This window comes from Odocoileus virginianus, chromosome 6, assembly GCF_023699985.2.
Source record: "Odocoileus virginianus isolate 20LAN1187 ecotype Illinois chromosome 6, Ovbor_1.2, whole genome shotgun sequence".
NCBI classification, from domain to species: domain Eukaryota; kingdom Metazoa; phylum Chordata; class Mammalia; order Artiodactyla; family Cervidae; genus Odocoileus; species Odocoileus virginianus.
This window is the reverse complement of record NC_069679.1, coordinates 11,275,245-11,298,739: the sequence shown is the minus strand read 5'-3', so window position 1 is coordinate 11,298,739 and position 23,495 is coordinate 11,275,245. Positions and strand designations below refer to the sequence as shown.

General features: G+C 45.2%; 1 protein-coding gene across 1 annotated transcript in view; it reads right to left on the bottom strand.

Annotated features, from left to right (window-relative positions):
* THSD4 (thrombospondin type 1 domain containing 4) overlaps positions 1-23,495 on the bottom strand; it is a 624,907-nt gene that overhangs the window by 578,767 nt on the left and 22,645 nt on the right. Inside the window, exons 2-3 of the mRNA XM_070468752.1 lie at positions 16,247-16,355; positions 2,945-3,014 (exon numbers count right to left, since the gene is read on the bottom strand). Coding sequence (XP_070324853.1) covers positions 2,945-3,014; positions 16,247-16,275 — 99 coding nt within the window. The 5' untranslated portion in view covers positions 16,276-16,355. The remainder of the gene's footprint in view (positions 1-2,944; positions 3,015-16,246; positions 16,356-23,495) is intronic.

The following is a 23,495-nucleotide window of genomic DNA, read 5'->3' as shown; positions in this document are numbered from 1 at the left end:
AAAAGTTTAAGAATACTTCTCTTTGGCTCTGTGCTCTGCTCTCCAGGCCCACTGGGCCCATGGTCCTGCCTGAGAAGGTTGGGGCCCCAAAGCTCCAGGCTTCCCTGCTCTCACTGTGGTTCTCCAGGATTGGGGCCCTGGCACCTTGGCTCAAGCCTTGTCCTTTGAAATCCAGGTGGAGGTAGTCACGCCCCCCAAGGCTCTGCTAGGCACAGCCCAACCTTGCTGGGTCATCACTGGAGCAGCTCCTGGGTCAGCCTAGGAACTCAGCCTGAGTGTGGGGAGTGGGAACCACCAAGGGAGACGGTGCCAAGACGAACCGTGTCCGGAAGGCACCACCGCCCCCTTTACAGTCTTCCATTGTCTTGGACAATAGCCTCTGGCTTCTGTCAAGATGGCTGACTAATCGCCCTGTCAGTCTCTCAACCACACCCTTAGCGTTTGTTCTTTCCTGGACAGGCTTTCTCATTCTTTACAATATGCATCGGCTGAAGAATTTCTAAGTCTTTAACTTCTGTGTTCTGCTTCCTTTCCAGTTAACAATTCCATCTTTAAATCAGTTCTCTCTTCTCACATTTTACTGTGAGCAGTCAAGAGAAACCAGGCCACTCCTTCAACACTTTGCTTAGAAATGGCTTTGGTTAAATATCTAATTTCATCCCTTACAAGTCCTACCTGCCACAAAACACTACAGTGGGAATGAGCCAAGTTCTTTGCCACTTTATAACAAGCACAGTCTTTCCTCCAGTTTCCAATAGCATGTTCCTCATGACCACCTAAGACCCCATCAGAATGGCCTTTAATGTCCATATTTCAACCAGCATTTTAGTTGAGATTACTTAGGTGTTCTCTAGGAAGATTGACACTTTCTCTACAGCCCTCCTCTTTTGTTTCTGAGCTCTTAACAGAGTCACCTTTAAAAGTCCATTTATGTCATTGTAGGCTTTTTCTAGCCTGCATCTCAAACCTCCTCAGTATCTACCAAGCAGCCAGTTCCAAATCCCCTTCCACATTTTATATATTTGTTATAGCAGCATCACCACTTCTCAGTGCCAATTTCTATCTTAGTCAATTTGGGCTGCTAAAACAGAGTATCATAGATCAAGTGGTGTATAAACAACAGAAACTGATTTCTCACAGTTTTGAAGGCTGGAAGTCTGAGGTTAGGGTGCCAGCACAGTCCCAGCCCTGGGGTGCAGACTTCTCATTGTATCCTCACAGGACGGGGCAGCAGGCTTTCACCTATTGCTAACAAGGGCACTAACCCCATTCACGACAACTCCACTCCATCACCTAGTCACCTCCCAAAGGCCCCACCTCCAAATACCATCACATAGGTTAGGTTTTAACACACCAGTCTTAGGATAGCATGGGGTTGGGGGGGTGGGGGTGGAATACAAACATTCAATCTATAATAGTTGTCCTTTCTGACTCTTGAAATCATGAATGGGAATGATGCAGTAAAATATTTGTCATTTTTTAGTCACTAAGTCATGTCCAGTTCTTTGCGATACCGTGGACTGTAGCCTGCCAGGCTCCTTTGCCTATGGGATTTTCCAGGCAAGAATACCAGAGAGGGTTGCCATTTCCTTCTCCAGGGGATCTTCCCAACCCAGGGATCGAACCCACGTCTCCTGTATCAGCAGGTGGATTCTTTACCACTGAGCCAGATGGTTAAGAGGGGTGTAAATTGCCAAGCATCCACCAAAATGATGCTTAGATCTTGGCCAGGTTTTCCACTCACTCATTCAGTCAGTCATTCAACAGGTGTTTTATTGAGCACCTACAACATGTCAGGCTGTATTCCAGGAGGTGGAAATAGGGTAATGAACAAGACAGGTAAGATCCCACTTTCATGGAGCTGACACCCTAATGAAGGACACCACACAATACAGGTTCATATCTGGCCCAGAAAGACAAAGTCAGAACACAATCCACAGACCTAAAAGAAACAAGACTCATCAGACAAGAACATCAAGAACTTGTCCCAAGAAGGTGCATATCTAGAAAAACTCATTTCTTGGCTCCCTTCTCTCCTGGACTTCCCTTCTGAAAACCCCTCTAGGAAAGGTTCCAACCAATTCAGTCACACTTACATACAAACGGCTGGCCTATTAGTCCTCTCCAAAGTGTCTGCATTTCATTACCTTTAGACACCAGGAGTTCTTAGGCAGGAGAAAGGGATTTGAGGGACCTTCCCAAGGTCATATCATGCACCTATTTCTAAGGAAATATTAATCATGCAACCGCTCTGCTGCAGGACAGCATTGGGCTTGTTTAGGCAACAGCGTGTGGTTCATTAACTATGAAACACCTGAGCCTGCCGGGAAGCGTGCCCGACACTGTCCACGTGTCCCCCAGGGGCTCTGTCCACCTTTCTCCACCCAGCCCTGTTGCCCAGAAGGCTGGCCTTTGAGTGCTGCATGGACGGATTTCTTTGTTCTCTGTCCTCTGATTGGGCTCAGGTTGAGGGACTCGCCAGCAGGAGATGGAGGGGAGGAGAAAAGACAGGGCCAGGTCTTTATTTCCCTGTTCTCTCCCTGCCTGGCGATTGGCTGGTGTCCTTCTACCGAAAATCATGGATGGCTCCCACCACAGCTCTAACCATGCAGCACCCATCGCGCTGAAGGTGCCCCTAGAGGAGGTCAAAGCTCTGTGCTGGTGCTCCTCCACCCCCAGGGGGTAGAGTCTGCCCGCTGGCCTCTCCTTAACTGACGCACTCTATCAGACATGGGCTGCAAGGCCAGCCCTGCTTTCAGATCAGAGACTGACCCTGGGCACTGGCTTCATCTTTAACATCAAGGACTTAGGAGGGGTGAACATCCTCTAAATGGTGCATCCTCTGAGAATCAGCAGTGACTCACCTCCAAACAGAATAAAACTCAAGGTGTTGATGACTAGTATGACGGCAGAAAAGGAAAGGCTCAGAAAGGCCATGGCTTACCTTTCTGTGTTCAGTGGAGGGCTGCGGGCAGACGAGCTGGAGTCCAAGCAGCAGGAGGGAACCCAGGACACTGAGAAGGAAAAATAACAACAGGCAGAGCTGTGAGCACGTTCCAGGCAGCAGCATCTAGTGGAAAGGTATATTTCCGTTTCATCTTTGGAAGGAAGTGAAAGTGAAAGTCGCTCAGTTGTGTCTGACTCTTGCGACCCCATCTATACAGTCCATGGAATTCTCCAGGCCAGAATACTGGAGTGGGTAGCCTTTCCCTTCTCCAGGGGATCTTCCCAACCCAGGGATCAAACCCGGGTCTCCTGCATTGCAGGCAGATTCTTTACCAGCTGAGCCACAAGGGAAGGAGCACAGCCCAAATGGGCCCTGGGATGTAAACCCAGTGAAGATGAAAAGGGCTAGCCCCACAGGCAAGGAGGCAGCCCAGTGCTGTGGGCAGGGCCTTGGCATGAGGCAGACCTGGGATCAAACTCTGCTTTACCACTTACTGGCAAGGTTTCCAGGTCAGGACATTGAATTTCTTTGAGCCTCAGTCTCCTTCCTTGTAAGATCGGGATACAACAGAAGCTGGCTGGAGGTCTGGGGAAGGCTGCATAAGGTAACACATGGTGCCTGGCACAGAGTAAGTGCTCATGCATGCTTGGTCCTCATGGAGTTAGTAATGTCAGCCCAGAAGGGGAGCTTCTGAGCCTGGCCAGGGAAGTTCCCCTCCCACACCCTGGGCTTCCTCAGAACCATTTCTCTGTCTGTCCTTGGCCCTTCAGTGTCACATATGTTCTCCACGGGTGGGATTAGCTGTGTTAAGCCCTACTGTCACCAGCCCTGATTAGGGCTTGTCATCAAATAAAGAGAAGGTGTAGAAATAGGAGCCAACTGGCCCCAAGGCAACAGGGTGAGCTGGAAGAGAATGAAGTTTTGGATTCAAACACTTTGAGGCTAGAATCCCAACTCTGTCATTCCCATCCAGGTTATCCTGGGTGAGGCCACGTCTGTGAGCCTTAAGGTTGCCATATGTAAGGATCACTGAGGACAACAGTGGTGAACACGCCCAGCACAGTTAGTGAGTCAGAGCAGAAATAAGCACTGCCAATTAATTAAATGCCCAGAGCTCCCTGATGTCATGTCATCAACGGCATTGTTTGAAGCACCAAAGCAAAAAGGCCACTGGTCCTACTGAGTTGTCTTTGGAATCTTCTTAGGGTTAAACCTTGAGCACAGTCAGGTAACCCAGTGGTTCTCAACCTTTTAGAGGCCTCCAACGTAGCTGAGAGATGAACCCTTGTCCTGTGTAGAGATAGGCATGAGGAAAATCTGTCTGAAGCTGGGGGGTAAGACCTGTGGAGTTAGGAAAGCTCCCACCATCTCTAGGAACCCTAAGTTCCACCCTAACCCCCACTGTGTATAAAAGAGTCCGGTCCTAGGAAACCACACAGAATGGATGTGGCCAGACTGGTTAGAGATCATGTGATGGGACAAGAAGCAGGGGGAGAGGATATATTATTGCTGCTCAGTGGCTCAGTCATGTCTAACTCTTTGCTACCCCACGGATGCCAGGTGCCTGTGTACCGAGGTGTTAAATGCATTGCTGCATTGAGGCCCCAAAACTAAGAACCTAGGGGATGACACACCCACACATTCCAAAGAGAAGGATGCAACCATCTGTTCAGGACCAGAAAGGGAGGTGTCCTCCTCTGGCCCCACCCATCTTCACCCTGCGGCCTGAACAAGGAGAGGGGTGTGGGCTGGAGAATGGGACACGTTTGCTAGGGATACAGGAGTGTTGAGCACAGCCCCTCCAGCCTGCTACAAGGGGAGGAAATAAGGAGGGCAACAATTTGAGAGCTTGATCTGGACCCTCTGTGTCTGCAATATACCGAGTGGTGCTTGATTGTCCCCTGAAAAGTATCTAAAGGTCAAAACCTAGCTGGAATGTCTGGGAGCACAGAGTGGCGAGAGAGGGCTGGAGCATGAGAAGTCTGTGTACCTAGAACTTGCAGGGGCAGGAGAGGCTGGGGTTCTCCTGTGGAAAATGGGACTTAAGTTGTGCAGTAAGGACCTCCTCAAAGAAGATAACTCATCAGGATCAAGTAACCCCCAAAACACAGGGTGATATGAGGTGTGTACCCAGGGGGCCCAGGAGCTAGGGGAAGACGGTAAAGGGGCAGCCGATGTTTGCACAGCCTGCACCAGGGGATCCACAGCAGGAGACCCCAGTGATGGGAGGCTCTTCAAAGGACCAAAGTGCACCCAGAGGAGAATCCACAGTGTTGACATCTGCCGAGCCAAGACAGCCACATCAGCTGACAGTGGGCACCACTCCTGTTGGGATCCTCTATGCCCAGTTACCTCTCTGCCTCATGGTCCATCCTGGAGGAACAAGGACCAGAGGGAGAGGGCTCAGAGGGGAACCAGGAGCATGAAGAAAACAGCCAAGCCCGCTCTTCCCTGCTACAGTGCTCTGGGGCCAGAGCAGGCCCAGGATGTGGGAGGAAAGGAGCTTTAAATTGGACGAGAGACTAAAGACTTTATATCTGACTAGATTTCTTTTAATGTAGCAAAATATACACAAAATCCCTCCAAGTAAGGAATCTATTCAGAAAAATATGAAAATGAGTGGTGAAAAGAATCAAAGAGTTGATTTATAACTTGCTGAGGCTCTAAGCCAGTGCTGTCCAAGACAACGTTCTATGAGGATGAAAATGTTCTGTCTCTGTACTATTCAATGCACAGGCACCTGGATTTGTGCTGCTCAGCACAGAGGAGGCTAAGGGTGCAGGTCTGGATGGTGAAGTTACTGATGTCTTAGATTCATCCAAAAATGACTCAAGGAAAATGAAAACTAAAGCTACTAAAAGAAAACTAAAACTTCTGAAGGATGGACATGCAACCATTAAAGCTATCCCTCCTACACATACACACATCTTTGGGGGTTTTTTGATACTTTTAAGTAGACTGCTCATTAAACCTGCAATGGACCAGAAAACTGCCTTCCCTTGACAAGGCAGGGGCATCTAAAGAAGTAGGTGTGAACACGGTGATGAGAAAAGAACAATTATTTTCTACTTGCATTCTTACTAGATCTAGGTTGTTCTAGAAACCAAGGGACACGGGCATCACAATTCGGGAGTTTATGCTCCTTGGTTATATAACCTTGGGCAGATCACCTTTGCACCTCAGTTCCTTCATCTGTAAAATGGGAATAACAGCACCCGCCCTGACTGTCTCAACTGAGTTTACGTGCAAGAAAGTACATTATGAAGCTGTGCCCACAAATCTGAATCACTTGTAACACATTCTGGCACTGTTTACTCATTTTAAAAGAAAACCAGATTGGTGTGGTTTTGTTAAAAAAACAAACAGCAGCTCCAGAAATGTGTTACACCTCAGCCCCTCAAAGTTCTTGGCACACACCTAAGCCACATATTTGTAATGCAATCAGGAGCTGTTTTGCATAACCACTCATCCCAGGCTGCACTGCCATAATAGTCAGGGGGACTTGGAGTGGAAGAAGGAGTGGAAAATGGGAGAAGGGAAAATTTTAGGTTTTCCACTCTCTTGGAGGAACTACATTCCAGGGTTGCCTGGTCAACTCTCCTCCCAGATATGGCTATAGCATGTTCCCTCCCCAGGACACCCGCTCCCAACCTAGCCTATTTCTATTGCTCCACAGCACTTAGCATCTCACGTGCTGCTGTTGTTTAGTTGCTAAGTCATGTCCAACCCTTTTGTGACTCCATGGACTGTAGCCCACCATGCTCCTCCGTATAAGAGATTTCCCCGGCAGGAACAGTGGAGTGGGTTGTCATTTCCTCCTCCAGGGGATCTTCCCAACCCAGTGATCGAACCTGTGGCTCCTGCATTAGCAGGCAGTTTCTTTACCACTGAGCCACCAGGGAAGCCCTACCATCTCACATAGTATGTCTTTATTCACTTAAACTTCTTCTTCTGCCCACTAGGATATAAGCATCACTCCTCTATCTCCCAGCACCAAGCAGAGTGTCTGCTGTATAGAAAGAGCTTAATTCATTGAATTAATGAATAAGCCTTCATCATCTTGTGACCTGGTGAAATTTCAAGATGAGTGGAAATAGTGCAAATTAACACATTTTAAAGTGTCCAAAGTAATGTTGGGAGTTTTAAAAGCTCTTTTATGAGGGATTTATAAAAATCAGTATGTTTTTGAGCCTCTGCATGTGTGTGTTCAGTTGCTCAGTGGAGTCCGACTCTTTGTGACCCTTTGAACTATAGCCCACCAGGCTCCTCTGTCCATAGGATTTTTCAGGCAAGAATACTGGATTCTCTACATGACCTCCCCCAAACTTGTTCTTAAAGGATTTACACAAGGTCTGGCAATAAAATGTTTGTGAGTGCTTCTTGTTGCAAAAAGGCTACGCGAGTTATGTTTAGATGTTCAAATGCTTCTTTTCTTCACCAAGTCAGGCCCTAGTGAGGCTCAGATGCATAGGGGTACCCAATAAAATTCATGCTGGAATAAAATCTTAGTTATTAAGTGGGCTCTGCTCTGAATGGAATAGAATAAATTCCCCCAGAGGGGAAATTATTCTTTGGACTGCAATTGCAGCAGCCAGAGCAATATATAACCCCAGGGGCCAGATGAAACTCGGCCAAGGGCTGGAAGTTTCCCACCCCTACACTGCAGACTCCACTTTAGGACACCCCACCCTCCTCACACATACCTATCTAATTGGTAGTCCATAGTTGTGCCCACAGCTCTTCAAAACACTGGCAATCTGGCCCAAAGTCTTGTTCCTGCTGACCCAATTCAAAATTAATGTTTGGGGAATGGGAGAGCATGTGTGTGTCTGTGTGTGTGCAACTCGTGTGTTATTTCACTTTGATAGTTTGCTTTGGCAAACTGCTCCCAGCTTGCAACGTTTTGACAGATTGAAGGCTACCAGGGCCTTTGGCACACAGATCACATACTCCCCTCCAAGCGGTGGGGGGAGCCACATTCCTAGCAAGACTTTCCGATTCACCTTGCAGAAGAAACAGCCCAACAGTTCACACCAATCAGAAAAAAAAAAGTCACGCCATTTACCCAACCCTGTTCTAGACTTTAAACACTCCATCATTTCATTTCCTGTAGAAAATAATGCTCATTGAAATTTGGTACAAGATTGACATCATGGAACTGGGACTTTGCCCTTCTGTATTTGCCTGGGCCAACACTTCCCCCAAACCCCCACCCCCATCCCAATCATCCTTGACTCTAGTGAGGGTGGATCATGTCACAGACACTGTATACGTGGGATTATCTCAATGAACTCAGTGCCACTTGAACACTGTCAAACTACAAAACAAGAAAAAGAGAGGAAAAAAAAAAAACTTTACTTCTTTTCCTCTTTAGTTAATACAACCCAAGAGATATTTTGGGAGCAACCTGATCAGGAATAAAATTATATCGACCTTTGAAAAGAGAGCCAAAATCTTAGCACTGAAGTGAAATCTCCACCTACTGCACTCTGGAGATCAAAAATGATTGCTAAGCATTCATTTTACTGTATTCAGTCCAACCCTCTAACTTCCTCTCACAGCAGTTAAACAGTAAAGGCAAGTAGGGAAGGAGATGAGTTACAAATGACATTAGAGGACTACACAGTTACCACTGACCTCAACACTTACAAGAATTATTTCATCTAATTGCCACAACCATCCTGCCAGACACTTTGATTATACCCATTCTGCAGGTGAGGAAACTGAGGCACAGAGGGGCCAAGTCATTTAGTGAAAGGTACACCCAGCTATTGAGTGGTGAAGCCTGATTCCAATGCCAACGGTCAGTGTCTCGGCCTGGACCCTTAACCACTATGGTCTGGGCCTCCTAGGACACAACACACTGTGAAACCAAGCATTTGTCATTTTATTACACCAATTTTCTTCCCCAGTCTGTATAAGGTGGTGGCTTCCCGCATCTGTTTTACTTTCTGTCATTTCTTGCAAAAAAATAATTAGAGAATAAGTAGATACAGGAAAACATGTACCAGTCTCACTAGAGAACATTCTAAAATAATTGAAACTAACCACTGAAATTCCAAATTTTTAAAAAAATCCATTCTATTTCTTTGCCCTGCTTTCTCATACAGACTATGCTGAGCTGCAGTACCCTTGATCAGATGGCCCAGAGTCACCAGAGTGAGTATCCATCAGTCTGCGCAGCAGAAGGTGGCAGCCGTGGAGCAGAGCAGGCTGAGAGCACTGGAGAAGCCTGGGGCTTTCTGAATCCAGCTGGCCCTCTGCCGGTTCCTCCCTGCTCTCAGGTACTGCTTACCTTACTGTGGATGAGCCTGTGCCTCTTAACTCCGCTTCCTTCGGGTCAGCCTTGGCTGCTAAAACCTTTAGACAACCAAGCTGCAGCCAAACCAAGACCAAACAGGTTCAAGGAAAAGGCCTGGCTGGCTGTCGTGGAGTAAATGTTTCCATTTTAGAGCATGGACTTAAGGACACCTCTTCTAACTGCATATTTGTTTTTATTGCTTATTTCCAGGTTCTCAACTCTCACAGCCATTTGTGTTTTCTGGACTGGGGTCTCTGGAAGAGTGAGGTGTCCTGTCACAGCACAGCTTTCTTTTTTAATTAATCTATTTGACTGCAGCATGTGGGATCTCTGATCTTCATTGCAGCATGTCAGATCTTTAGTTGCAACCTACGGACTCTTAGTTGCAGTATGTGGGATCCCTGACCAGGGATTGAACCCAGGTCTCCTGCACTGGGAGTGTGGAGTGTTAGCCACTGGACCACCAGGGAAGTCCCTCAACACAGCTTTTTAAGACACAAAACTCTTCAGTAAATTCCTCAGCTCAGTGGTAGGTTTCTTAAGGAAACTGTTTCTGATACACCTTTGCAGCAAACAGAACAACCAGCACAGTCTTAGTCCAAACACAGAGCCAATAAATAGCAAGTGAATAAAAGAAAGGAAAGAGAGAATGAAGTGAGGGGAAAAAGGAAAACGAGAGAGAGAGGGGGGAAATGCCAGTCACCAAGAAATACAAAGTGCTGCTGTGAACGACACTTACATCAATAAAGTGTTTTCTAAGTACATCCCTAGAATTCTCTGTTGGAAAAACAGAAACTTGTGAGGTGCAGGGCGGGGTGGGGGGGTGGAGGTGGGGACAATTGCAAAGGGTGGATTTCTGCAAGATGGAGATATTGATTCTGACCCCAGGGAAGCGGGTGGGAAAGTCGATGTTAACCTGAGCCATACAAATTTATTTCCGTACATAAGGAACAGGTAGTTGGCAGCTCAGTGACACACCTTAACTGCATTGAACCTTTTAGGTACAGAAGGTTCTAGAAAATCCCTCTGTTAAGTTCTGAGGGATGAGGATACATGCCAGGTGCAGGACTGTGCCAGGCATAAAGAAAAAACAATACTGTCTGAACGCCTGCCATCGTTTCATAGGGAGGGGTTTGCCAATACAGTCCTCCAAGATACTGTTTTATTTCCTCCTAGCCTCTTTGCCTACCATGATGGCTCCTACTGGGCTTCACAAAAGATTCCAGCAGGTTCTTCCCTGGTACTCTTCTGCACTCACCAGATGAGTTGTATTCCTATGAATTTAACCACGGTCCCCAAATTGGTAATGCCAGGGCTTTGTAATTACATAAAATATTCAAACAGTACACAAGCCCATGAAACAAAACGCAAAAAGAAAGAGTAGTTGGTAGTTGTTTCTACACAAATGAAGCTGAATGCTTTGGAAAAGACTTGATAAAGGCAAGGTGCCAAGAAAAAAAAAAAACATTGGCAAATTTGGTGTGGATTGGACAACTGTAAATGATTAGAAGCAAAAATAATAAAAATTCAGCATCATTCTATACTCAGATTGCTTTGCAAATGTCTTAGATTCTCATTCCACTTGAAAGAAACCCAAATGGAAACCTTTGATAAAGCTATGGGTGTGGTTTGTGGAAGAAAGACAATCGGGGGTTCACGCTCAAGGAAAAGTCCTTGGCCCCCACATCAAACATTTGGTGAGAGTACATGTGTTTTATGTTAAAAATAAACTGTTAAAGGTGTGTGTCTGTATCACTTGTAAATTTTCTGCTTTAACCTACTTTTATAATTAAGTAAAAATCCTGATTAGGAAAGAAAAATCTACTTTATTTCTCTCACATTAAAGAGAATTATTGCACCCCACTCCAGTACTCTTGCCTGGAAAATCCCATGGATGGAAGAGCCTGGTAGGCTGCAATCCATGGGGTCGCGAAGAGTCAGACACGACTGAGCGACTTCACTTTCACTTTTCACTTTCATGCATTGGAGAAGGAAATGGCGACCCACTCCAGTGTTCTTGCCTGGAGAATCCCAGGGACAGCGGAGCCTGGTGGACTGCCGTCTGTGGGGTCGCACAGAGTCGGACACGAATGAAGTGACTTAGCAGCAGCAGCAACAAAGAGAATTATTAATTTATTCATTCAATGTTCAACAAATAATGGGTTAGCCAAAAAGTTCCAATGGGTTTTTCCGTAACATCTTATGGAAAAACTCGAATGAGTTTTTTGGCCAACCCAATATTTATTACACATCAATTGGGTAGTGGTTTCAATGTGGGCCAGAGCAATTCAGTCCTGCCTTCGTGACATCCTTAAGTTTAATACTTAGGATCCCAGCCTGGCCTCTTCTGCTTTTTGTCCCTGCCCCTCCCCTTCCCTTATGCCCCTCCCTTCCTTTATGCCCCTCCCCTTCCCTTATGCCCCTCCCTTCCTTTATGCCCCTCCCCTTCCCTTATGCCCCTCCCTTCCTTTATGCCCCTCCCCTTCCCTTATGCCCCTCCCTTCCTTTATGCCCCTCCCCTTCCCTTATGCCCCTCCCTTCCTTATGCCTCTCCCCTTCCTTTATGCCCCTCCCTTCCTTTATGCTCCGCCCATTCCCTTATGCCCCACCCCTTCCTCCTCCTACCCTTCCCCTTTCCTCCTACCCCTCCTCCTGCCCCCCTCCCACCATGCCCTCTCTCCTGCCCCTTCCTTCCTCGGGCTTCTCTCCATCCTTCTGTCCCTCCGCTCTCCGTCTCTTCCCTGTATTTTTCCTTCTCTTATTTCCCCTCCTCCTCCACCCCACTTCTTGGTCACTGGCGCAGGAACACTAACTGATCCCATGACGCTTCCCAATTTCACAGATTTCCCTACTCCAAAGGGAGTCTCAATTTTCACACCTCAGCTGTCACGACTTTGGGCATTCTCTTCCTCGCACTTAGACTTTTTCAACCCCCTTCTTCCTTGCGTTTTGTCTTCAGGATCTTTTTCCAGTTCTCCAAGAACTGGAACCTTTCTTGTTCTCATTTCCTCAATCCCTTATGGTTGTATTTCTCAGTGAAGTAGCTGACAGGCATTACAGTATTATTCCTGTACTGAAGTGTGTATCAGGGAAAAGAAAAGCCTCACGTTTCAGAAGACTAAAACCAGACACTTGACCTAGGGCCATCAACCTGTAAAACCCTTAAAATGATCCAGAACTCTCCTTCATAAGCACTATAAAAATCACCAACTAACCCTGTAATCCCTCTAATTACATCTGTATTTCTTCAAAAACTACTATTCCAAATAAGAATCCCCAGATCAGCTTTAACCATTTGTTTGGCATTTTCAATAGTTTTGTTTTCCTCTGTGTTTTCATTTCAAAGATATATTATGTCAACTGCACAAAAGCACTCTACGAGGTAAAGAAAGAGCCCTTGACCAGGGTGACTGACTCTAAAGAAACTTGGTTGGCTGGTCATCTTCAACTGTTATGCTGCTTCTAGAGAGAAAACTGAGTTTCATTCCTCTCAATCACTGAACAAACACACAAAGATGTACTTTTACATACAAGAAAAAAAAAACTGCACAATTTGGAGCAAGTCTTTAAGAGCTAAATACACTGCTGTATTACTTAGTGCCTTTTCCTCTCTAACTTGTAATAGGTGACAAATCTTAATCTAGCCTTGACCAACTCTGCTCCAAATGGATATCACCTGTCCTGAATTTTGCACACGATCCAAGATTCAGCCAAGGTCCAAAGGCAACTCAATAACCAGCTCCATGCAGAGTTAGTCTTAGTGTTTCTTCTGCTACTGGATTTAAGCATGGCTCTTTTTATTACTACAGACTCTGAGCATGGCAGAGGCACTCTTGCTATATTAATACTCAGGGCTTCTCCGTCTGTTTCAGTGAGGGAGAAGCTGGCTTTCTGTTTCCCTGTGGCTTGGCAAGAACTGGGGAGGGATTTTTAAACAAAATCTCTGCATATCAGAATTGTGAATCCCCTTAAATGTTTTTTTTCCTCTCAGGGGTTTTGTTGGTGACTAACTCCTAATTTTGACCTGTTTTCTCTATAGGTAGAGATATCCTCCAGCTTTTCCTATTAATCTCTATGTATTTGGCTGCCTTGATCAATATTCTTTTTTTAAACCCTGAGTATTTGTGTGTCTCTGTGTGTTTCTCATCTACCAGTTTTATCAAAGGCTTTTACTCTTAAAGTAACCATGGCCCTTTCTACCAGAACATTTTGAAAAGTATTTAAACAAAAAACATTCTTGCTTTCCCCCCCACTCCCCCCTCAGGTTAAGATATATTTATGTGGGCCTTGAAACAGAATGCAAAATGGTTTATGAGCACCTGGCTTATAAAGAAGGAGACTTGGTGGAAATCTTCAGCTGTGCTCTCCTGAAGACTTGCCTGTACCCATAACTCATATATTCTTTCCTTAGAGCAGGACTGTTGAAGAAATGTCCTGCTGAGTTGTTGTTAGTCACTCAGTTAGTTGTTGTTAGTCACTAAGTCACATGACTTAGTCACTCAGTCATGTCCAACTCTTTGCAACCCCATGGACTGTAGCCTACCAGGCTTCTCTGTCTATGAGATTTCCCAGGCAGGAATACTGGAATGGGTTGCCATTTCCTCCTCCAGGGGATCTTCCCGACCCAGGGATCGAACCCACATCTCCTGCTAACCTCTGAGTCAGCTGGGAAGCATCGTCCGACTGAGCAGCTCTTTTCAAACAATCCCTTCAGCAGGACCCTAATCCCAGAAGCCTGTTAAGACTCCCAGAGTTCTGCCTGGAGGGTAGCAAGGCCACATCTAGCTTTCAACAGCTCCTACTCTGCTAACTTCTAATCTGTTGGCAATTTCTCTGCAATAATGCACAGCTTGGAGGTGAGCCCACCAGGCCTCCCTGGGAGATGGCCTCCATATCACAGATCATTACAGAGGTTAACTGCAGGGGCATCAATTAAAATTCCAAACATTAAGAAAAAAAAATTTGCAAAAGGGACTTCTCTCAAATGAAGCCCTTCCTATCCAGCCTGGTTGGCCCCACATTTCTGAGGGTCTTCAGTACTCAAGGGAGCCTTTCTGATAGCAGCCAGACTTATACTTGCTTTACCACTCGCTTACTACACAGGGAAACGTTTTATCTGCTGCTCTTTTTAATTCAATTACATATACGACTATGACTTCCACTTCTGTGTTCTCCCACTGGCTGTTCTCAAATAGGCTGTGGTCCTAACGTGACTGAGTGGTCCAACAGCATGTCTCACTCCCCTGTGGTTTTAGAGCAGGACATGGGAGCTTCCACAAACTGGATACACATTTTATGTCCTGAAACAGCTTTTAAACTGTGTTTTGAACTGTGGCTAAAAACTGTCCACATGCTGATTTCGATTAGATACCAAAAATGAACACTGAGAGACTCAGGCTGCTCTGTTCATGGCTGGATTTTGTCGAGGCCTCAGAATGGAGCACTTGCTGCCTTCTCTGACTCTTTCTGACACACCAGTTTATGTCACTGATGAAGAAGCTTATAGCTCTGCATGGGTCTTTGGACTGCAGGCCTGCACATGTCAGCTCATGTAAAATTACACAAGCAATTACAGACTAAGAGTACACACACGCGCTGTCCTCAGTGAAATGCCAGCCATGGGCTAAGAGCATCTGCCTGAAAATGCTTTAGCCCTGGTTGAGCCAGTACCTGTGGCACCACCATAATAACATGTTATAGACCGTTTTCACTTTTCAGTGTAAATTTTGGGCATTTGGGACTGTCCTAGTTGTGGAGAAAAAAAAAAAACTACAAGATAACCTTAGTGATTCAGCTTTGTAACAAAAAGTTCTTTTCTCTTTCTAGATTCTGAGTCAATTTCTTTAAAGAGTGTCCTGAGACTGTAAAATGAGCTTCACTAAAGAACTGGTACCAATTGCAATTACTTACCTAGATGGACCAAGATTTTCTGATTACTATGCAGCTAAAACTAGTCACAAGATAAACTCGATGCAGAGGCTAACGTATAAGCTATCATCTGTAAATTCTGATTCCAAATTCTGATGTTTATGCAAATAGACTCATGAATCTCATAATGTGTAAACATTACAAATTCAAACTTCTAAAATAAATTTCCCTTAATAAAATACTGCCATTGGCTATTTTATAATGATGAGGGGTTTTTTTTTTTTGTTTGTTTTGTTTTCTTTACATAGGATTGTGATTGAAGAATTTTTAAAGGGGTCTATCATCTTTAGGAAATCTTGAAAAAAGTCTCAATATACAGACTAAATTCCAGAGTACCAAGCCCTTCCCCTGAGTCTGCACTGAAGGAATGGGCATCAGGAGATAAACACTGATTTTCTGATCTGCATACAAAGACCATACTACTTGTTCCACTTACTCTGCATGGTTAATATCAGTATCAAATTAAAAATGCAGGGGCAAGTCACAGATACTTTGAACAAAGAGGACCAGAGAGGCCACCTTTTAAATATACCGGATCAATTATATCACAATCTGTGGGGATGCAGCCAGAGGACAGTATTTTCTAAAGTTCTTCAGGTAATTTTATTATGCAGCCATGATAAATACCCACAAGTCCATTAATATTTTTTAAGAAAAATCTGAGGGGACTTTCCTGGCGCTCCAGTGGTTAAGACTCCGTGCTTCCAATGCAGGGACACGGCTTCGATCCCTGGGTGGGGAACTAGGATCCCATATGACAAGCAGAGCATCAAATGAATAAATAATCAATGAAAACTCTGAGTCCTAGATATCTCTCAGTGAATAGCAGAGCACAGCACAGAGCCCAAGCCACTTAATCTCAGTCTAAGCACTTCTCACCACAGCACACAGCTGTCCAGGCCTCAGCAGCCTTTGTGAGCATCAAACTTACTACACATATGTACATGGCATATCAAAAGTATCTGTGAGATGCAGGCCCTCAAGGCTCATTACTAGAAGAAATATACAGTAAAATTCAAATATTGAATTTCTTATTTTCCTATTTCCTTTTCAAAAGATTTTCCACTCACCTGAGAGACTCCATGAAACAGGAAACCATGATCCTGGGTGTCCCAGGAAAAAGCAAGGGCTCTTCAGAGATGTTGCCAATTTTCTGCAGATGGGGGTGATGTTCAACTCCTACAGAAGAATAACAATGCTATTTTTAGTATCATCGGCTTACAAAGAATCTAGAATCTAAGATTCTACAGCTTAGGCCAGCCCGTTCAACAAGAAGTAAGCAAATGGAAGACATTAAGACAAAAATACCATTGCCCACTTATGCCCAGTTATGGTCACCAGATTGCCCAAATGAAAGCTGATTATGTATGAACGTGAGGTAACAAATCTACAGGACACTCAGCACAGTGACCCATAGAAAATGTTTAATAAGCTACCATCAATATAACTACTTCAGAGTCTAAGCTAACAGCAGAGTTGTCATTAGACAAACACGCACTGGAAATCTTGCTCCATCCATTAAAGACTACTTGACCCATTAGAAAGTCCCTTCACCTCTGTGTCCTGGTTACCCCAGCTGTACAATAAGGGTAAAAATACTGCCTAGACATAAAGAGAAATGACGTCTGGATACTGACAAACCTCGACAACATCACAAAAATGAAATACAAAAGGCTACATATTGTATGATTCCACTTACAGGAAGTGTTCAGAATAGGCAAATCTATAGAGACAAAAAAAATACATTCATGATTACCAAGGACTGGAGGGTGGAGAGGGGCTACTTCGAGGGTGTGAGGATTTCGCCTGAGGTGACAAAAATGTTCTAAAATTACATTGTGATGATGGCTGCACAATCTTGTGAATACACTAAAAAAAAAAGTGTAATTGTACATGTTAAATTAGCAAAGTATATGGCATGTGAATTACATCTCAATAAAACTGCTCAGGACTTCCTTGGTGGTCCAGTGGTTAGGACTCCATGCTTCCACACAGAGATGGAACGGGTTCAACCTCTGGTGGGGGAGCTAGGACCCTACATGCCGTGCAGTACAGTCAAAAACAACAAAACAGAAAAAAATAAATAAAGAAAACCTGTTCAAAAAATATGTCCTAAAGAACTGACGCGGGTTGTGATTATTAAACAAGTGGACACATGTCATACGCTTAGCCCAGTGCCTAGAACAGAGGACACTCAATTAAAAGTAACTCTGGGGAATTCCCCAGCAGTCCAGTGGTTAGAACTCAGCGCTTTTATTGCTCTGGGCCTGGCTTCAATCTCTGGTCACGGACTAAGATCGTGAACAGCATGGCAAAAAAAAATAAATAAATTTTTGAAAAAAATAAAAATAGCTCTGAAGATACTGATGCAGGAAGAGGTCAAGTAACATAAAGTCTGTTGTCACAGTAACAATAGGAAGGTACAAACACTCACCTACAAACACTACTCCATTCAGAAAACCACGCTAAACACAATTTCTTAACATTGTCAAATGAGGCAATGATTTCAAAGGTAAATTATAAATAGCATCAGACAGCCTGGGATGGGAGGCTGGGTTGGAATGTAATGGAACTTGGGGAGAAAGATCGTGGTCCAGACTCCTCTCCTCACACACCTCCTCCCAGGGAAAGACAAAGAAATGAAGCAGGGTTTCAAGGTGTACCCAGGAGTCCTCACTAATAAAGCCAGAGTTTTCCAAAATCATTGGTTTCCAAATTCTCCTCAGGACTTCACATTTCCTTTTCACTAGAAAGGCGAGGTGGGGGATAAATTACAAGGACTTATGAAAAGACAGTCAGAAGAATCAGAAAATTCCATTTGCAGGGGAAAATAATCAAGATGTTTAAAGTCACCACCAGCCATTTCTGGGGGTTATTAAGACAGTCAAACCTCTTGACTGTAATCACCCCTAATTAGCCATCAGCAACTCATGAAATTACTCATGGTATTGAAGACCCTTAAATTCCTGGGTCTCAGCCAAAAATTACACTGAGATCCACCAGGAAGAAGGCCAAGAAGTGCAAATTGGAACAGTTAAAACCCCTCTGAATCCGAGGCACGGTCTTCTTACTCTTGGCTGGGAAGCGGATATGCACAAAGACAGGATTTAACTTGGAAGTCAAATGAAATCTCTGCCAAGCTCTTGATAATGATCAACTAATCAGTAATTATTTACTTAGTATTTGGGGCGCTCAGGTTCTTTCCAAGGTGCTATGGAATTCAAGAGAAGATGAGGCAATGTAGGGTCTTACTTTCCAACCTAAAACGTGGATAAGTTTTAGGGACATGAAATTATGTCAGAAAAGGTCAGAGTCATCCAGAATAACTTAGGGTGAAGAGTGTGATGCAGATACCCTGAGCATAAATGGGGCTAGTTCAGGAGGAGACACATTAGGGGGCTAGTATCAACAAGGAAGGTAGGACTGAAAATCAGCCCTTAGAGCCTGTGCGGGTTACAAAAGAACAATCCAGAGGGGTTGGCAAGAGTGTACACTACAACCTGAAAGGCCTGGGTCGAAGGCCAGTTTTCCCACTTATTAACCAGGTAACCTTAGGCAATTAACCTTTTAGACTTTCAACTTCCTCACCTGTAAAATGGGGGTACTATCTGTAATACGTTTGTTGTGAGTGTTAAATATGTATTGAGAGTCCATGATGTGGATGCTAAACACCCTCTCTCTCTCTCTCTCTCTCACACACACACACACACACACACACATCAGGCATGGCCCCTGCCCTGAAGGAAATTACTGGGTTGGCCAAATATTTTATTTGAGTTCTTCCATAAGATGTAACAGAAAAAAAACCTGAACGAACTTTCTGGCCAACTCGATACAATCTAGATGCTGGAGGGCTGCACACCTGAAAGAAAGTGAAGCATAAATAAGTATAAAAATAAAACTGTGATGAGAACCATGGAAGAAAGTGCAAGGTGCCTCAGAAAGTAGACTGGACAGTGGTCAGAGGCAGTCCCTCTGAAGAAGACCTTTATGCTGGGTTTTGAGGGGTGAGGAGGAGTCAGTCAGGTGTGTGAAGAACTGGGAGGAAGGAGGAGGCAGCATGGCAGGAAAGGAGCAACTGAAGGGGAACATGAGAAGAGCTGAGCCTCTACTGAGCAGTACAATCCCCAGAAGGTAGTAAATGGCTGGCTGAGGTGGGCTCGGGAAAGAGGTGTCAAAAGTGACCCTCCCCAGGTTTCCGGTGGACGGAAGTAGCAAAAGGAGGTGCTGATGGAGCTTTTTTGGTTTCGTCAGGAAGTGAAGGGCAACATTGAGGAAAGAGGCTATGATACAAAGCAGTGGTTTCCAAATCTGACAAGAAGTCAACCAGAAAAACATCTTAAATCATCAAAATGGTTTGAAAATAGATTTACAACTGCTGCTGATAACCATGAACTGTGTTCTTTCTGTGTATTTTGCCTTCGGATATTTGCTGATAACAGAATGAAGCCAACACGATTAGCATGTCATTTTAAAATACAGTTCCTTTCATCTTTATGCCACCCTTTTAAAATTTCCATTTTGAGTGTATGTTTTATGTGGTCACATCATACACTGGTAGGTTAAAAAAATAACCAAACATAGATCAGTGCAACATGCTGAAACATTTTTTACTGATGGGGTGCAATCAAAAAAAAAAATTGTGGAGGCCACTACTCGAATGTTTTTTGACCAACTTTTTGTCAGAAGTGACTGGTCACTTGTATCTCCTGAGAGATAAAACACGCTCACAAGGTGAGCATCTCCTGGGGTCCACTTGGGTTTCCATGACTATAATAGAGAATAACAAATCTGACTCCATGTTGGATCTTTCTCTCTTAACTTTTCATTATATTGCTTTTGCTACAAGTTAATCACTCAAGGGATGTTACCTATAGTTTAAAGTGTACATAATGGTCCATCTCGGGGAACCCTGCCTCCCACACCTGAGCATTAAGCTAAAATACCTTTGTTTAGCTCCCAGGAAACCTCCTGACCAGGCCCACCTGTAATAGCTGAAGGAAGGAAGAAACTGACACACACCCTCGGGAGTCTGGCTGGAATCAGGAAATCACTCCAACAACTTATCACCCTGTTGGAGGGCTTCCCTAGTGGGTTGGTGGTAAAGAATCTGCCTGCAATGCAGGTTATGCAGGTTTGATCCCTGTGTCAGGAAGATCCCCTGGAGAAGGAAATGGCAGCCAACTCCAATATCCTTGCTTGAGAAATCCCTCAGAGAGAGGAGCCTGGCGGGTTATTGTCTGTGGGGTCACAAAAGAGTCGGACACAACTCGGTAATTAAACAACAGCAATAACCCTTTTCGCTTTACCTCTTCACCTCCCCTTCTTTGTTCTATATAAGAAACTAGCATCCAAACCTGGGCAAGATGGTTCTTTGGGATATTAGTCCACCATCTTCACAGCCGACTGGCTTTCCAAATAAAGTCACTATTCCCAAAAACTTGTCTCTCCATTGACTGGCCTGTGGCCTGTCCTGCAGCGAACAGTACAAGCTTGGACATGCTACCATGATTAGTGTGTGTGAAATCAGTTCTGCTTTTCAAACTGTAGGTAATGACCCATTAGTCTGTCATGAAATCAACTGCGTGAGTCATGACCTGCACCTTTTTAAATGAAATAGAAAAGAATGAAAGAGAAAATAGCAGTGTTTATCACACACAGTGAGGCTAAGTAGGGATGTCTCACTGAGGCTCCTGGTCAGCAAAGTTTAGAAACCCTGGCTCTGGTGGATCAGAAGGCACTGTGGGATTCTCGCTGTGATGGGGGGAATAAAATCGTGAAGATGGAGCCAAGACATATTACCCAAGCCCTGGGAAATGCCAGGAGAATTCTGATGAGATGGATAAGAAAGAGTCCTTGTAGGTTCTGGAGCGGGGAGGGACCTGATGAAAGTGAAGTTTCCCAAAAACCCATTTGGCCACAGCTCCAGGACTGAGTAAACACGCTATCTGTGCAGTGAGTCACCTTCGGGGGTTTGCTCCTGTTGATTTATAACCTTTCTTGACAGTGAACAAAAAATAATCAATCTAGTTTCTGTTGGAACATATGCTCCCTGGTGGCTGGAAGCCCCACTGGCTCTCCTTTCCACAGAGAGCTCGCAGGAAGGGCTGGCCCAGGCACCTGACATGGCTCAGGCCAAAGTCACAGGCCCCAACGCCTCGAGGGTGGGGAGGATGTGGCAGGACGCGCAAAGGCTGGGGACGGGAGGATGGAAAGAGGCCAGGAGAGACGTGACTCAGGACAGGAGACGGCTCCCTGACCCAGAGGGGGTCACCGTGCCCTCGGCACTGGCACAGCTGTGCTGCCCTTTCTTACAGTCCACCTCTGAGCATCCTTCCTGCCCCTTCTCCTCCTGGCCTGCAGAACCCCTGGAAGACCCCGTCTCTGATTTCAGTGTACCCCAGAAAGAAGCATCTGCTCAGCCTCTCAGGTTTGGGTTCAGTGAGACCAACTTGTGGCCACATCCCAACCACAGACAGGCCAGTCCCCCTCCCGTCCTCCCACAAGGGAAAGCCACCACCCAGACAAACAAGGGCCCTAGTCCCTGGGGAGAGGAAGTGACTCACCAGTGCAAGAATGAGAACCAGAGGTTTCAGAGAGACGGGCCATTTAGACCCCAAGTCAGCACCCAGGCGGATCATGTAGTGAGGACAAGTCTCAGAACCTACCTATTCCTCTGTGAAAGCTGCCCCCCGAGGGTCCTGATAGGCTGGAGCCGCCGGAGCCTCCATCCTGCCCTGTCGTGTCTTCACCAATAACGCCAACATCACCTTCTCCTGCCCCGCCCATGTCTCCTCACAGAACTGTCCTCTCTTAGAATTCCCGCCCACTGTGTACAGCACCCCTACCTGAGGCCCAGTTGTCTGCAGACCAGAGTACCAGGTGTCAGCTCCCAACATCAGGGCATCCAACCCACCTCTGTCTTAAATGATCAGAAAAGCAGAAGAACACTCAATGTCAGGAATCAACTTTTACTACACATTAGATACACGAGATAAGCATGTGATTTAATTCTCATGGCAAAACTGAGACCATGCAATGGTAGGACTTGGACTTGAAGACAGACCACCAACCACAGGGCTTCTCCTCTTTTCATTTTATTAGACTCACTGCCTCCCACCCAGCTGAGAATCATAGCTGGATACTCAATAAATGAATGAATGGAGGGATAGATGCTACCCCAAGGAGACTTGGTGTATCTCACCTATTTTGCTAGGAGATGAAACATTTCAAGACCTGACTTGACTGTGCCGTGAACATCACTTAGAGAAAAGTGAGCCAAGATGAGCAATGTAATAACCTGTTATTTCAGATAATAATACTGTAGCTGGGAAATCTAACAAACACCTACTGAGTGGGTCCCATGTGTCATATGGTATTCTGAACATTTTATATTCAGTCATTTTATCCTCACAACAACCCCATGAAAGAGGTATCATTGAGAAATGGAGGTACCAAGAAATTAAATAACTCTCCCAAAGTCACCCAGCTAGCAGGTAGGAAAGTCACAATACAACCTAGGCAGCCTGAGCCCAGAGTTTATGCACTTAACCATCCTTTGATGCTGCTTGCTATCCACACATGAAAAGTGCCAGCTTAAAGGAGCAAAACAGAGGTTGCGTCTGCTGCTATCTTTTCCCTGGTATCGTCTAGAGTCAAGGAACATTCTAAGTCTCAATGGATACGTTGGATTCCTCAAGTCACAACACAGCAGAGTGGTCCCATGTCTTCTGTAGGGCTGGGACCAGTCACCTTGAGATCATCCTTGAGTATTTGTATGCGGGGCATATAGGTTACCAGCTAATGAGCTTTCAATACCTCTTGGGTTAGGAAGCTTCATGCGAGATAGTACATATGACAAGGGGTGGGGGGATCCCTGCCTTTGAGGAGCTTAAACTTTTATTGAGGCAGCCAAATAAACATACAAAAGTGAAAGTGAAAGTCGCTCAGTTGTGTCGGACTCTTTGTAACCCCATGGACTGTAGTCCATGGAATTCTCTAGGCCAGAATACTGGAGTGGGCAGCCTTTCCCTTCTCCGGGGGATCTTCCCAACCCAGGGATCGAACCCAAGTCTCCTGCACTGCAGGAGGATTCTTTACCAGCTGAGCCACAAGGGAAACCCCAACACACAAATACATAAATAAATATTTCTTTCACAATGACACAGTACCCGAGACTGAGTGCCCAATGGCTGGTACAGGCAAAAGGAACGCCAACAGTCCCAAAAAGTAAATATCACAGTGGACTTTATTGTTAGCACTTACATTATTCTTTTGAGAGAGGAATATCCTTTGAAGAGTCACCATGAACAACAAGGT